General features: G+C 40.6%; 1 protein-coding gene across 1 annotated transcript in view; it reads left to right on the forward strand.

Moving 5' to 3' along the window:
* USP6NL (USP6 N-terminal like) overlaps window positions 1–15,038 on the forward strand; it is a 73,883-nt gene that overhangs the window by 28,948 nt on the left and 29,897 nt on the right. Inside the window, exons 8-11 of the mRNA XM_018553719.1 lie at window positions 5,009–5,129; window positions 6,217–6,311; window positions 6,575–6,640; window positions 10,545–10,644. Coding sequence (XP_018409221.1) covers window positions 5,009–5,129; window positions 6,217–6,311; window positions 6,575–6,640; window positions 10,545–10,644 — 382 coding nt within the window. The remainder of the gene's footprint in view (window positions 1–5,008; window positions 5,130–6,216; window positions 6,312–6,574; window positions 6,641–10,544; window positions 10,645–15,038) is intronic.

Consider the following 15,038-nt stretch of genomic DNA (forward strand, 5'->3'; position numbering starts at 1 on the left):
CCAAAACAAAGCAAAAACAAGAGAATCCAAAACATGGAAATATCTAAAAACTACAAAAACTAACATGAGAAATGAAAAAAGTCAGTCAGCTCCAGTCTGTCTACCTGTCCAAAGGGAGTAACATGGTACAATAAAACACGCAGGAAAAGAATAATATACCCCAAACCACAATTACCATGTATGTTTAAAGTAGTATTAAACTCTCTACATTTTTTTCAAAAATGAATCCAGATTAAACAAACGTACATCGCCAGCAAGATATTCTTTTACATTTTTGCCCAAACACTTACAGGTTTTATGTTTTCAAATGGCTCTCTCTCAGCTCACCCTAAACTTCCGGTCCAGTACTTCAACTAACTTGGAGAAGGGGGAAGTGGAGAGGCTTGTCTTGCTGTGTTTTGTGTGTTTGTAGAGACACTCACAGCTTAGTAGCACACACAAGTGTGGCTCCATTGGAATGAATATTGCTTTGGATTGCTTTGCAGTTATGGTGACAAGGGCTTTTTGCCATTAGATGTTCAATTTTAGGGAGCATTAATTCCACCTGCATTGCACTAAACGGAGTGTGGAGAGCATGCCTCAGTTGAAGGTATTGAGAAAAAAAAAAGCATTAGTAAGATTATACTTCTGCTTCAGCCAGTCGAAAGAAACAAGAATATGATTCTCTACAGTATGTGCTAAGCATTTGATACCTCTGGAAGTCCAGATAACTGAGTTTGGAATATTTAAAAATTAAGGCAAGTTGGGATTCAGCTAACGTGGCACATGAGGGGAATACCTATGTGGTGGAATAGCTAGTTTCTTGTGCATCAAGTTCCAGGCCCTTTATAGTAGCCAGCATAGTCACAGTAAGGTTATATGGTGCAGACACACCCCTGTAGAGTAAGTCAGCCATAGCCTCATAGGACCCCACACATGCTGCTTCCATGATAACAGCTGCATTAAACTTGTCAGAGATCTAATAACTGTGAGCTTAAAAAAGTAATGCTGCACTAAAATACAGATGAAAATCAGGACACACCAAGCCCCCTTGCTGCCATGATCTTTGTAGAATAAAGAGATGAAATTAAAGTTAGCCATACACCTATAGAATTTCTGCAGATTTTCTATGATCAGATGGAAAATGTGCAACAGATTCCTCCATCTACGCTAAACTGAGTGGCTGTAGGAATCTCCGACTGGGCCAAGCTTCAGTATCTTGCTAATCAGCCCAGCTGGCTCTCAAAATACCTGAACAATGTCTGCATCAGATTGTTCATGTATTTTGAGAGCTAGCGGGGTCGGCTAAAAGGATACTGAAGCTTGGCCCAGTGGGAGATTCCTCCACCATCCACACAGTTTAGCGTAAATGGAGGAATGTGTTGAATTTTTTCCATCTGACCAGAAATACTAGAAAATCTAGGTTTATGGCCAGCTTTGGAGTGATGAGCACCCCAAAAAAGGATGTCAATTCAGTGTCTGTTTGAAATATTGTAGAGGAATCCAAGTTGGGCATATCGCAAGACATAAAGAACAGTGGGCTAAATTGTTCCTTCCCGCCAGTGACAGAGGAAGATTTTCCTATACCTTAAATATAATTCCAGCTACAAGAGAAGCCAAATTCAGTTTACAATAATCTGCAACCTTAGAGTTGCTACAGATCCCCAGATATGTAATTTCACTAGCCCACCTAAGGGGAAGATTTAGATCTGGACAAGCCCTTGCCCTTCATCTATAGAGAGGAACTATGATTTTTCCCAGTTCACCAGTAGTCACGAACTGCACATTGAATTTATAATGACAACGTTTTCCTTACCGTCAAGTAGTGTATAATCCGCTGTAGTTGCTCTGTAATAAAGGAACCACAGCCCTCCTGAAAATAACCAGGTTTTATGACCTAGGTTTTTTTTTTTTTTTTCTTTCCATTTTTTAAATTTGAATAATGTACAATTTCAATAATACTAATTGTGCACAGTGATGGATAGCCCTGTTCACCTGCATTAAATTATAACTAAACCACAGAAGGTGCTTGCTGGAAAATCTGCTCACATATTGAATAATAAGAACAGGTGGCTGGGGTGGAAGGTTCTGATAATTTTTATAATCGCCCAACATGAAGCCACTATATATAGATTACTCTACCTGGCTTTCTAAGGCCTTGCAGGTCCCTTCTTCTGAACGAGTATCAGTAGTCTTGCCATATCTTGTACAGGAACATCTGTGTGTAATTATCATGTTGGTCACAATGCACAGAGAATTCATGCTGCTTAGGGAACACTAAACATGCTAGATCTCTGTACAACCAGATGGTATTTAAGTGTATGCAAGAAATCTCTTGGCAAAAGTTCTGCATAGTGTCAAAACCAGGCTTGTTAACTCTAATCTTGGCAGTATGTGAAAGACTGCATGTCTACTGTGGTTGCGTGAGTTGACGTTCTTCCACAATGTAGTATACATTTTAGGGCTTGCAGGGCAGGCAAAACCTATTGTTTTAGGGTAGGTTTGTTAGAGGATTGCTACATTTGAATAAACATAAAATAGTTTGAAATCTTTATTAAAACAGGAAATGTAGTTTCATTGCTATCTAATTTAAAAGCAGGTATCAAATCATTTTGGCGGCCAAAAATATTCATATTGATCTTACACTTTCCAAGATGGTCAAAGCAAAACCCAGTGTGACAACCGAGGTAAATGAAAGAAAAAGATAAACCTTCCTTACCTAATCATAGCTCAATGGTAGTTAATTCCTTTAGCAAGACATCCCACTAAGGAATAATGCTAAGTCCATTGAAGAAAATAGCCAGCCAGTCTTTAAATTGGAAGTTTCAGTAACTTTACAAGTCTACATGATTAAATTTACATGTCAGAATCCACTGCAACAGTTTTTAATTTTGTAGAAATGCTCTACCTTTTATAATTTTGTAAGCCATCCTTAGGCTGTAGGCCACTGACTTTGCTAAGGCTTGCATTATGCGGTCAGTCTTCTGCAGACAGGGGGAAGCATTTTCTCAGTCTACTCTCCCCAATTAATAAGACTGCAACAGAGTAAGTTTGTATGGCAGAGGGGTTATGTCTGATATTACAGGCACTAGAATTTAGCACTTAAAAATGTGAGCAGCAATTTGTAATTTTTTCTTTAAGTTATGCTATGTGTTATTCCAATTTGGCTGCAATGGCGTAAATACACATTAAATAAAGAAATATATATATATATATACGCAGACCTAGACTTTTCTGGTAGCCGATCTTGGCCCCACTACTTCCCACTCCCTGCACCTTTCTGTTGATGCTTTACGGAAGAACGTCTTCCTTTATCCTATAAATTGCAACAAAGGCACCTTTTTAGAAATGTTCAATAATGACAATCTACAATGGATGCTTTTAGACTTTTTGTTCTTCGCATACCTTATTTCTTTTTTCCTTCCTATGCTTCTCACAGTGGCCATTTTCACTAAGGGCAGATTAATCTATCTCCTTTTACTTCCTGGAACTGTGGACCTGCCTCTTGAAACATGTAACAGTACACTTCATCTCAGAGGAACAAAAATGCCTTTCCCCTGAGATCTCGTGATATTTATCAGTTTACAGATGACATTTCCCAGGAAGGCACTGGTAATGTAGCCTTCCGAGGATTCATCTGTGAGGACATCAATAGTGCCTCACTCAACCAGGACGTTGAAAATACAGTAATTGTAAGTAAAAGCTAAAATGTTTAACTAATGTAAAATGTTTTCTTAGCATGCAGAGCTGCATGCTGATGTGGTTTTTAGTGAAAAGGGGTAAAGGTCAGCTTAATGCAGGACCCTTCTGACCAATAAGAAGACTGAAGAGGAAAGCTTGAATTTTATAGGAAAGTGTGATTTTGTATTTTTTTGGTATCGTTTTAGCTGCCTGTATTTAGAATACAATTGTTTTGACTTGCAGTTTTCACATTTAAACTAAGGCCAACTTCACATGGGTTGATGAGGAGGGGATCCGTCAATAGAGCCTCTCCTGATCACAGCAGTACGTACCGGATTACCTTCATCTTGTGATAGAGTAATAAACTGAAACTGACAGACCCCCATGTGTGTCTGTGGGGAATCAGTTGAAACGGATCTCTGATTCCAGACTAACCGGGTGTAAATGGACCGAAAAACTGACAGGCGGACCCGATCGGACCGCTTATGTTAAAGGGGCCTTACACATTGTTTGATCACATACCCAGTTTAAATTGCCTAGGTTCGGGACAGTTTGTGTAAAGGTGCCCACACACCTTACGATAATTGCGGGAAATCTCTAAGGTGTGTGGGAGCTGTGCAAACTCTGCTTCTGTAAGGTTGCACGACTTTTACCTTTTAGGAACATGTACGATGTTCGGCTGGTTTGTGGCATGTTCGCAAGATAAAAGATGCACGGGCCGGTGTGCGCAAGCGCACACTGCCCCTTCAGCATTGCAGTCATTGGAAGCCCGCCCCTCAGCTGGATGGGCTTGCGATCATCGCAAGTACGATCTGCCTGTCCAAGATAGGCAGATTGTACGATTTTTTTAATTCCCTTACAACCATCGCAAGACAGAAGTCTTACCATGGTTACCATAGTTGTAAGGTGTGTGCCCAGCCTTAAGCATTATGTTACAGTAATATTCAACATTCATCAAATAGAAACTACAGCTGTATTATGACAGCTGTAATAATGGTATGTCTTTTTAACTGTTTAATCCTGCCTCATTGATCATCAGTCAACAGTATAGAAATGTATTTTTTGTTTTTAATTTATTTACTTGCATGTTATTGTTTTTCCATTTTTCAATTTAAAAATGTTATTGCCAGTTTAAGTACTGTCTTTTATGCTGTTTTAATTATTCAAATGAAAGAAAAGTAATATCAAAGGAATATGTACTTAGGTATGGTAAGTTTCCTCAAGAGACTTTAAGGTATAATAATTTTGGACTTGATAAGCAGTTATTCAATAACATTACATTCCTGTAAAGCAGTATATGCTGTCAATTCTCTTAAACTATTCTTTAATGATTGATGTCGTTTTTCAGGAGGTTGGCTACTGTCAGGGGATGAGCCAGATAACCGCTTTGCTCCTTATGTATATGAATGAAGAAGATGCATTTTGGGCTCTTGTGAGGCTGTTCTCTGACTCTAGACATGCAATGCATGGTAAGTGAACTTTTATTCCTTGTGTGAGTGACACCACTTGCAAACAAATCCGTTTTAATGGTAACTGTTTTCCATTTATAATGTTACAGCTAGCTGTGTGTAGGTAGATCTTTTCATGGATTGCAATGACAGATCAGAAAACTGTCAATTCTCCTTATGCTCATTTAGTACCCTCATTTGAAATATCAGGTTTAGGTTTATCTGAGGCATTGAAGTGTAAAAGGCAAGATACTGTACATTGTGAAAGGTCCTTTTTTTTTTTTTGCTAAATGAAGAGGTGTTCTACTGTGTTATCAACATGCTGTACCTTTGTTATTGTATCACTTCTACTGAACAAATAGCCAAATTATAATATAGCCGTAGTATCATCTTTGATATACTATTATATTTTGGAAGAGTAGTTTGCTTTCTTATGCTGTCTCATGTCCTCTGTTCAAGAATAGGAAGAAATGTGAGTCTTGCTCATGGCGACGTCTCCTCATCATAACTTTGGTAGTGTAACTGTGGATCAGATGAAGGTTCAGTGTACGGTTGTGATGTTATAAAGGGGACGAGCAAAGGGAACCTATGAGAACAGAAATAAGAGGGCTACCATTCCTTACTTGTTTTAAAGATACATCTGGAATGTCAACCTGAGTCTGGCTTCACTACCTAGTGGACTAGGTCTAATCTAGAACAAGAAACATGCCACCAGAATTGTAAATTTTATTCTGCATACTTCTGGGTCATTGACTGGCCAGATGGTGAAGCTGTAATCGGGATAACAGCCCTAGAGTCTTTAAGGATATGAGGTGCTGGCCAGCATATTTCTTAAAAGCATAGTTCTGTACAGCGCCACCCTGTACCGTTCTCGGTCTTAGCACCTTCTAAGGAAGTCCCAAAAATGACAGATGCTGGCTTTGCAGTTTTATAGATGGATTTGCTTTCTATCTTGTGTCTGTGGTGAGCCAGCTGCTGTTGGTGGAACTATCAGTCAGGCATGCTAGAAAGCCTATTTTAATTGCTAGTGGTAGGGGTTTTAGTTCTTTTAACAGTTAACCTTTAATGAATACCATTTAATCCTTCTTTTTTTTTTTTATTTGTTCAGGTTTTTTTGTCCCTGGCTTTCCGAAGCTTCTAAGATTCCAGGAACATCATGACAAAATCATGAAGAAATGTTTGCCAAAACTTAAACAGCACTTTGTAAGTAAATACTTTGCTTTCAGAATGAAACAGAAATGCAAGAAATAGGTAGGCAAATATTGCATACCATTAGAGGAAAAAAAAATGCTGAAAATCATCTAGGCACAGCCTGTCATCTGTTGTGTTGACAAATTTAGACTCCTCCCCTAAGATTTCGGAATGTTTTAAAGAGAATAAATTGTCTTTATAAGTTAAATTAGTGAATGTGATACAGATATGAATATTTTTATTAATGTCACTTTTTAATTGTGTTTAACGTTCAGGAAACTCAGGAACTGTACACAAGTCTGTATACTATGAAATGGTTTTTCCAGTGCTTCCTGGACCGGGTAAGAATATACCAATATTAAAAACGGCTATGTTTTGCTTATGTATGTTGTAATTTATCTATTATCTACTTTTCTTTGGGCAAACACTCTTAAGAGTGAGCTATATATATATCTATAGAGGTGTGTGTGTATACAGGTGAAACTCGAATAATTAGAATATCGTGCAAAAGTTCATTTATTTCACTAATGCAACTTAAAAGGTGAAACTAATATATGAGATACAGGGGTGTGGAATTCCTATCACCCGACGCCCGGGACATGCAGTTTCGGGCGCCGGGCGAGTAGTTTTTAAGTACATTCAGCCCGGCTCCGGACAAGCAGAGCTGAATGTACATTGTGGAGCCGCCGACGCTCGTTTAATACAAGTGGTCTGATCAGACCACTTGTATTAATTTGAGCAGCGGCAATCGTTTCTGCCCGCACCCCCGCCGTAGTTTTCGGGGTCGCCCGCTCTCCCGGGGGACCCTGAAAACTAAGGCACAACGGCTCAGCCATAGAGCCCATAGAGCAGACGAAAAACGTCTGCTCTACGGGCTCTCTGTGTGTTCTCTGAGACCGTGGCGCTGTAATCACAGCGCCACCTGTCTCGGCTGTCAGGAACTACACAGAACAGCTGTTCTGTGTGGAAGGGCAGGTTCCATAAAAGAAAACCTGTCACCTCCAAACTATCACATAAGGGATTTTAATCTCCTATGTAATAGGAAGAAGTAAATAAATAAAAAGTTAAAGAAAATTTAAAGTTAAAAAAATAAAATATATAAAGATTTAAAAAATGAAAAAGTAAAAAATAAAAATGAAAAAGTAAAAAATAAATAAAAGTCAGATGACCGCGCTGACCAGTGAGAAGCGCTATTTAGCACAGTAAAATATGTTTTGATTAGGGGTGCACCGATACTAGTATCAGTGCCGATACCGAGTATTTGGGAACTTACGGCCAGATGAAAATTTCCTCTGACTGGCAGTGCCGTAGGGGTACATGGAGCCAGCTTCCCGTGCAATCAGGAAGCCGTGCGGCAAGTAATGACCCGCCTCCTGGTTTTCCGATTGGCCCTGGCCAATCAGCATCGAGCCGGTTTCCCGGTCAAACAGGTCATTCCTCGCCACCCGGCTTCCTGATTGACCGGGAAGCAGGTTTCCCGGCCAATCGCAATCAAGCAGGCCAAACAATATGGAGCCGGCTTCTGTGGCAATCAGGAACCTGGGCGGGATGTCATTACCTGCTGCCCGGTTTCCGCTGACATGATTACCATGTCATGTCAGCGGAAGCACCGGTATTCAGTGTCGGCGAGATCCGAAAGCAAAAAATTGGTACTCGTACTCCATACCGAAAAACCGGTATTGGTGCATCCTTAGTTTTGATTAAAACTATTTTTTGTATTGAGACAAGTAGATTGTCGTGAAGGACAAGTAGATTTGGCCCCCGCTTTAGCCCTTGGACAAGTAGTTTTTTTTAACATTTCCACACTCCTGGAGATAGACTCATTAAATGCAAAGCAAGATTATTCAAGCCGTGATTTGTCGTCATTGTGATGATTATGGCTTACAGCTCATGAAAACCCCAAATCCACAATCTCAGAAAATTAGAATATTGTGAAAAGGTGCAATATTCTAGGCTCAAAGTGTCCCACTCTAATCAGCTAATTAAGCCATAACACCTGCAAAGGGTTCCTGAGCCTTTAAATAGCCTCTCAAAGACCGAGGGGTATCCGTCCTCCTCTCACCTCAGAGCCCCCAGCGTGCTGTATGGCTGCCCCAGGCTGCACACTAACACTGGAGGCTCACGTAGGCGCTATAACGGCATCAACCGCGATGACGTCATCACATGACCGAGATGGAACCGCCCCCCACTAAGCAGCACAAGGACAGTACTACCCGGGCTAGGAGCTACCCCCACACAGGTCACAACAGGTCCTATCAATCACTTCTGCAGAGCTGTCGGTCATGTCTAGCAGACGAAGGGAAACAAAAGAGGGGCAGATAACCCAGGGACATACAGAGATGGAAAAGCTAGCAGTGGTTGAATGGTGGTTTCGGATAGATCGGATATTCACAAACCGTACATCATATTCTCATACAGTGTGTCATTGGAAGTGTTTAGATACAGATACAGACAATAAATAATGGATAGCAGTATATGAGACAAAATACATTATCTACAAAAGTGTCCAGGTAAATAACAAGAATTATATTCGATTCTATCAGTAGTACCTAGCAAAACAGATGTAGAGAATGTTAGAGGAAGAAGGACCAAGAGAAAACATTTCCCGCACCTGTGTATAACATTGTTGATGATCCATGTGGAGTTTTAGAGGAATTTCTATAAATTTTATAGATAAATAGCGGTCGATGGGTTGATAACCATTGAATGTTCAGAGTGCATAACACAGTAAATTATATAAATATATTGTCTAAATACAGGAACAGATGGAAACCTGTACATTGTTTTAAAAAATATATTTAAAAAATAATGAGAAACGTCAGAGTCCACAGGGCGCCTAACCTTTCCCACACTTCTATTGGCCCTATAGATTGTTTAAACAATGTATAATTGAACCAAGACTAGATATTATCCCCTGGAGCCAAGGCTGGATGTTATATGTTCATGGGGAAATGTCATGTTGGAGGGAAACACCATGCAGGATGCAGATACGTTAAATTAAAGGGATGAACTTAGTCAATATTGCTGTTACTAATAGGTAGCCAAACCTTTCCCACACTTCTAAAACCCCCATAACTTAAGAAGTGTATAATCAGACCAAATCTGGATGTTATTTGTTTCTCAGAACATGTCATGTTGCAGGGACACACCTTGCAGGATGCAAATGCGTCATATTGGAGAGATACACCATGCAAGAAGCACCAACTCCTTATATAATAACCTACTTAATCGGTATAATAGAATGATAGTGTGATTCATATTTGTTTACAACCCTAGTTCAGAGTTGCCCCAACACTCACTATCCGCAAGGCTGCTGTGGCTACATGTTCATATCAGACCTGGGGGTGGGGGGGGGAGAGGAGTGTCTAACAGGTACATGAATTTGTCGCGAACACAGACCATTGTCATGCGAGGCAAGACAGAATTGCAAAGAGTGTCTACAACACTCTTAATGAATTCCTGGTTATATCTTTTGTTTTACTAGCTCAGTTCTTTCTGCTTGTCCCTCCGAGCTTTAATTTGGCAACGTGCCAGCCTTCTAATCTTTAATGTAACACGGTGCAAATGCAGAGGAAGTGGGGGGAGACAAAGTGCTGAGATCCCAAATTGGCATCCTTACTACATCTCTTGTGAACTTTGCTGATGAACTGCTCCTCAGTAACTTCAATCACAGAATGGACTTGTTTAAAGCCTAACCACAACTTGAGAACATAATGAAAAAAATGCCTTCCTAGAATCATGCTGAAATAAAAAGTGGGCCCTGGCTGCTGTACTCAACAGATCTCCAGCTTAGTCCCCCACAACTTAATGTAATTGCTGCTTAGTCGAGAGCATGTTGCCAGTCTTTAGGCACCAGAGAAAAATCGAAGGTACCTTTTGCTGCAGGAAAATTGTTAGTGTTTTTTGTTTGTTTTTAATTCCGGTAATACATATAAGAGAACATGGTATCCAGGATGAATGGGGCGTTATTTCAGTACAGGTCTGCTTTAATTCCACCCTCATATGTAAATAATCCTTCCTAGAATCTGCAGAAATGCTATATTTACTGTTGGGATCATTCTTTCCTCCATAGAGGTCTGTTAAGACTTTCAGATTTTCTGACTTTGCTCTGTTTTCTCTTTCTGCATGTTTTCTTCTGGTTAATGACTGGACATACTAAATGTTCAAAGCAGATATATTTATTCAGGGGAATTAAAGCTGTAACATTGAGTTCCTTAAGCTAATGGTCTTTTATTTCTTCCACAGGCACCTTTCACATTAAATCTAAGAATATGGGATATATACATACTTGAAGGCGACAGAATTCTCACTGCAATGTCTTACACGATTTTGAAACTTCATAAAAGTAAGCTTTTTATGTAGTTGTTCAGATAACATCATCTAATTTCTTATTTATTCATGAGATTAGGACATTTGAGACCTTTTATGTTATACTGCATCTTACTGGAGAATTTGGACACTGGCAAACAGAAAACGGTGAGGAGCTTGGTAGGACCCCTTCATCTCAGCATACCTTCATTTTTTGCTAGTGTCCTAGGGAATGGATGTCATTTCACTTTTTTAACCATTTTTATTAGCCATTGTTTTTTCTTTTCCACAAGCTGCTTGAATCTTGCAGGTATCTGGATCACCGTATCCTTAGTAATAGCTTTGGAAGCTGTACTCCGACTCGTACCCCGCTGGACTGGCTGATTGTGACGCCTGTCTGGAATGTGACCTTCTGGCACTGAGCTCTGCTTATGGCACTTTCCAGACTTTTTTTTAAACGGCAGTTTGTTTATAGTTGGGCTTATTAGTGTGTTGTTTGTTGCACTGTAGAACAGTAGAAAGGCATCATGGCACACTCACAAACCAGCATGTAAAACAACATGTCTCACCACTAAGGACAGAGGTTTGGATACACGTCTTCTGCAAAGGATGTGTAAGCCGCACTGCCGCGCCAAGGCACCTCTTATAGTGCGGTCCTAACTCTAAACTATGAGAGTCTCCATCTTGGAGCACATGGGGGCAGAAGATATCAAATTGGGTGCAGGCCTGTCAGGAGGACGCCCCACCTCCTTAAAGGTACAGAAACACACAAGGGATCCCGCACATCCCATTGGCAGCTGAGAAACCCCACGCGTCGCTGCACCAAATCGGTAAAGCAAAACAAACGACAAACGCACTCAATAATTTGTTACCAGTTATACAGTAAGGTGCACACGAAATGGGCTTTGAACAGTAGAACAGTAGAAAGGCATCATGGCACACTCACAAACAGTGTTTGTTGCACTGTCTACCCCATTTGGACTGCTTTGCATGTCCTAAATCCTGTGGTACTTTATTGAATTAAGAAGAAAACAGAATTTTTGTACTCGCTGTAGAATCCTTTTCTTTGCATTCATTCATTGCATTCATTGAGGGACACGGGTCCCACCCCTGTGTTCATGGTCTTGCTCTCTGCACTGCTTTGCTGCAAAAATAAAAGTATGCAGGTAGTTGGAGGGGCTATTCAAGACTGGTCACTGTTTTTTTTTTTTGGGGGGGGTTGCCAGTGTCCAAATCCTCCTGTAAGCGGCAGTATAAACCAAATGTCTCTGGCCCCCAATGAACAATTAAAATTTTTATTATGATCCCTTACAGTGGGGCTAATTGCTTGTTTTTGTCTAAGTGCTAAAATAACATTATACTCACCTGAGTCACAGCACTCCCTCCAGTCTGTCTCCCACTCCCTGCAGCATTGGAATACTCTTCAGTGTAGTCACTTCTATACGTTGTGTATAGATGTGATGTGTTACGGGACATTAGACCGCTGCAGAAGAGGGGGAGAGACGTTGAAAGGACCGGTCTAAGAAGAAGCTGGCTAGGAGCCTCTGGCGAGTTGCACTTTTTAATTTTTTTTTTTAACCGACACCCAAATGAGCATTTAACCCTTGCAGTGCAGGGGTAGCCATCTGCAAGGGTTAATAAAATAAATTCCTGGAGTTCTCTTTAAAGTTGGTACAAAAATCCTGTTATCCTAGAGAAAATGCAGTAAAGAAAATGTAACCTCAATATATAATATGAATAATGTGGATATATTAGTAGTCTTAAAATAAGATGACACATACTTTTTTAAAATATTTTTTCTGCCTGGAAAAGTGTCTTAATGCAAAAGAACATTATACAGTCCATAGAACTTTCTGAAAACAGAAGGCAAAAATAGGGGTTTATACCTATTTTGTGAACAGAACATGCATATAGTTCGCTTGGGGCTAACTGTGAATCCTGAACCACTGGTTTTTAGTACTTTATGCAGTCTAATGTTATAGACATTTTAACTTCAAACTGCGGTTTCATGATAGCCGGCTATCATCAGGGCAGTTTATGAAATAACGGCTATGGAGTAAGGCTTATGGACTGAGAAAATTGTACCAACCTTGTGTCGTGTGGTGAAAGGAACCAGAACCCCCCACATATTGAATGAAAAGCCTACTTAAAACAGAAGGCATTTGCAGGTCGTGGGCAGAGCTGAGTAAATTTCTCCTGGGGGACTGAAGGAATCTTTTTTCTTTTTTTTCTTCATTGGGTGTAGAAAAACGTGTGTCTTAGGGGACACTTCATCAACCTTTTAGAAAACAGATGACAGAATGATGGAGACGGAATATCAACCAAAAATCCAGAAAAAACACCTGATACAAATGTTGTAAATTGAGTCGCAGTTTAGTGAGTAAAATAAGTATTTGATCCCCTACCAACCAACAATAATTTTGGCTCCCACAGACTGTGTGGTACATAGATTAGTCCTGTCAATTTAAGAAGGTGCTCTTAACGACAACTCGTTATGTATAAAAAAGACACCTGTCCACAGAATCTTTCTTCCATTCAAACCTCACCACCATGGGCAAGACCAAAGAGCCATCAAAGGATGTTAGGGACAAGAGTGTAGACCTGCGCAAGGCTGGAATGGGCAACAAGACTATCGGCAAGAAGCTCAGTGAGAAGGAAACAACTGTTGGAAAGATTATTTGCCAATGGAAGGAATACAAAATAACCATCAATCGCCCTCGGTCTGGGGCTCCATGCAAGATTTGGCCTCATGGGGTAAGGATGGTGATAAGGAAAGTGAGAGATCAGCCCAGAACCACACGGGAGGAGCTTGTGAATGATCTCAAGGCAGTTGGGACCACAGTCACCAAACAAAACATTGGTGACACAATACACCGCCATGAATTGAGATCCTTCAGCGCCCACAAGGTCCCCCTCAAGAAGGCACATGTACAGACCCGTCTGAAGTTTGCCAATGAACATCTAAATGATTCAGATAAGGATTGGGTGAAAGTGCTGCAGTCAGATGACACCAAAATTGAGCTCTTTGGCATTAACTTGACTCGCCATGTTTGGAGGAAGAAAAATGCTATGGCCCTAAGAACACCATCCCTACACTCAAGCATGGAGGTGGAAACATTATGCTTTGGGGCTGTTTCTCTGCTAAAGGTACAGGCCGACTTTGCCGCATTGAGGGGCCAATGGACGGGGGCCATGTATTGTAAAATCTTGCATGAGAACTTTCTTCCCTCAGCCAAAACACTGAAGATGGGTCATGGATGGGTCTTTCAGCATGACAATGACCCAAAACATACCGCTAAGGCAACAAAGCAGTAGCTCAAGAAGAAGCACATTAAGCTCATGGAGTGGCCTAGCTAGTCACCAGACCTTAATCTTATAGAAAATTTATGGAGGGAGCTGAAACTTCGAGTTGCCAAGTGACAGCCAATAAACCTTAAGGATTTGGAGAAGATCTGTAAAGAAGAGTGGACCAAAACCCCTCCTGAGATGTGTGCAAACCTGGTAACCAACTACAAGAAAATTCGTACCTCTGTGCTTGCCAACAAGGGTTTCTCCACCAAGTACCACGTCATGTTTTGCTTGTCGATTAAATACTTATTTTACTCACTGAACTGCAGCTCAATTCATCACAATTATATCATGTGTTTTTTCTGGATTTTTGGTTGATATTCTTCTGTCTCTATCATTTAAAATGCACCTATGATAAAAATGATAGAGCTTTAATTTCTTTGTAAGAGGGCAAACTTTTTGTGTGATAGATATATATACAGGGCTTGAAAAATTTGATAGTGTCTCACCAGTCAGTCAAAAATTTCACCAGTCAGCATGACCGGACTATAGCCTTGCAATTTATGGTAAAAAAGTTTGGGGACAGATAGAGCTTTCTTTTGGAGGTATATAATCACCACGGGGGTATTTTTTTTACTATATAATTAAAAAAGTACCATAAATGTAAAAAAAAAACAAAGTTTCCCTACGTTATGTTATAAAACATTTATTCTTACCCATATTTTCAGTAAAACATAAAAGTCGGTCACGTCGGGTAAATAGGCACCAAACATGTCAAGCCTTAAAATTGCGTGCGCCCGCAAAAATCGCAAAAAACGCCCATAGGTGACGATTAAAACGTTTTTTTCTGTTCATCAGTTTAGTGTTATCAGTGATTAAAGGAGAACTATGGGGTTAGGGCTTTTCCCCATAGTTTTCCTTAGGTAACGGCAGGACACAAACTAGCGTCCTCCCGTCACCCTAATCTCAGTATACCGCGAGCTGCAGCTCGCGGTATACTGAGACGCCGCCGCTGAAGCGGATCCCGAGAATTATGTCTGGATCCGCCCAGCTGCGTGAGTGACAGCTGGCTCTGCCTATCCAGAGGCAGAGCCAGCTGTACCTGCCCCCTCCCCCATCCATTCCGCCAGTCAGCGCTGGAGG

Source organism: Nanorana parkeri, unplaced genomic scaffold, assembly GCF_000935625.1.
Source record: "Nanorana parkeri isolate BGI_ZX_2015 unplaced genomic scaffold, ASM93562v1 scaffold128, whole genome shotgun sequence".
Taxonomy (NCBI): Eukaryota; Metazoa; Chordata; class Amphibia; order Anura; family Dicroglossidae; genus Nanorana; species Nanorana parkeri.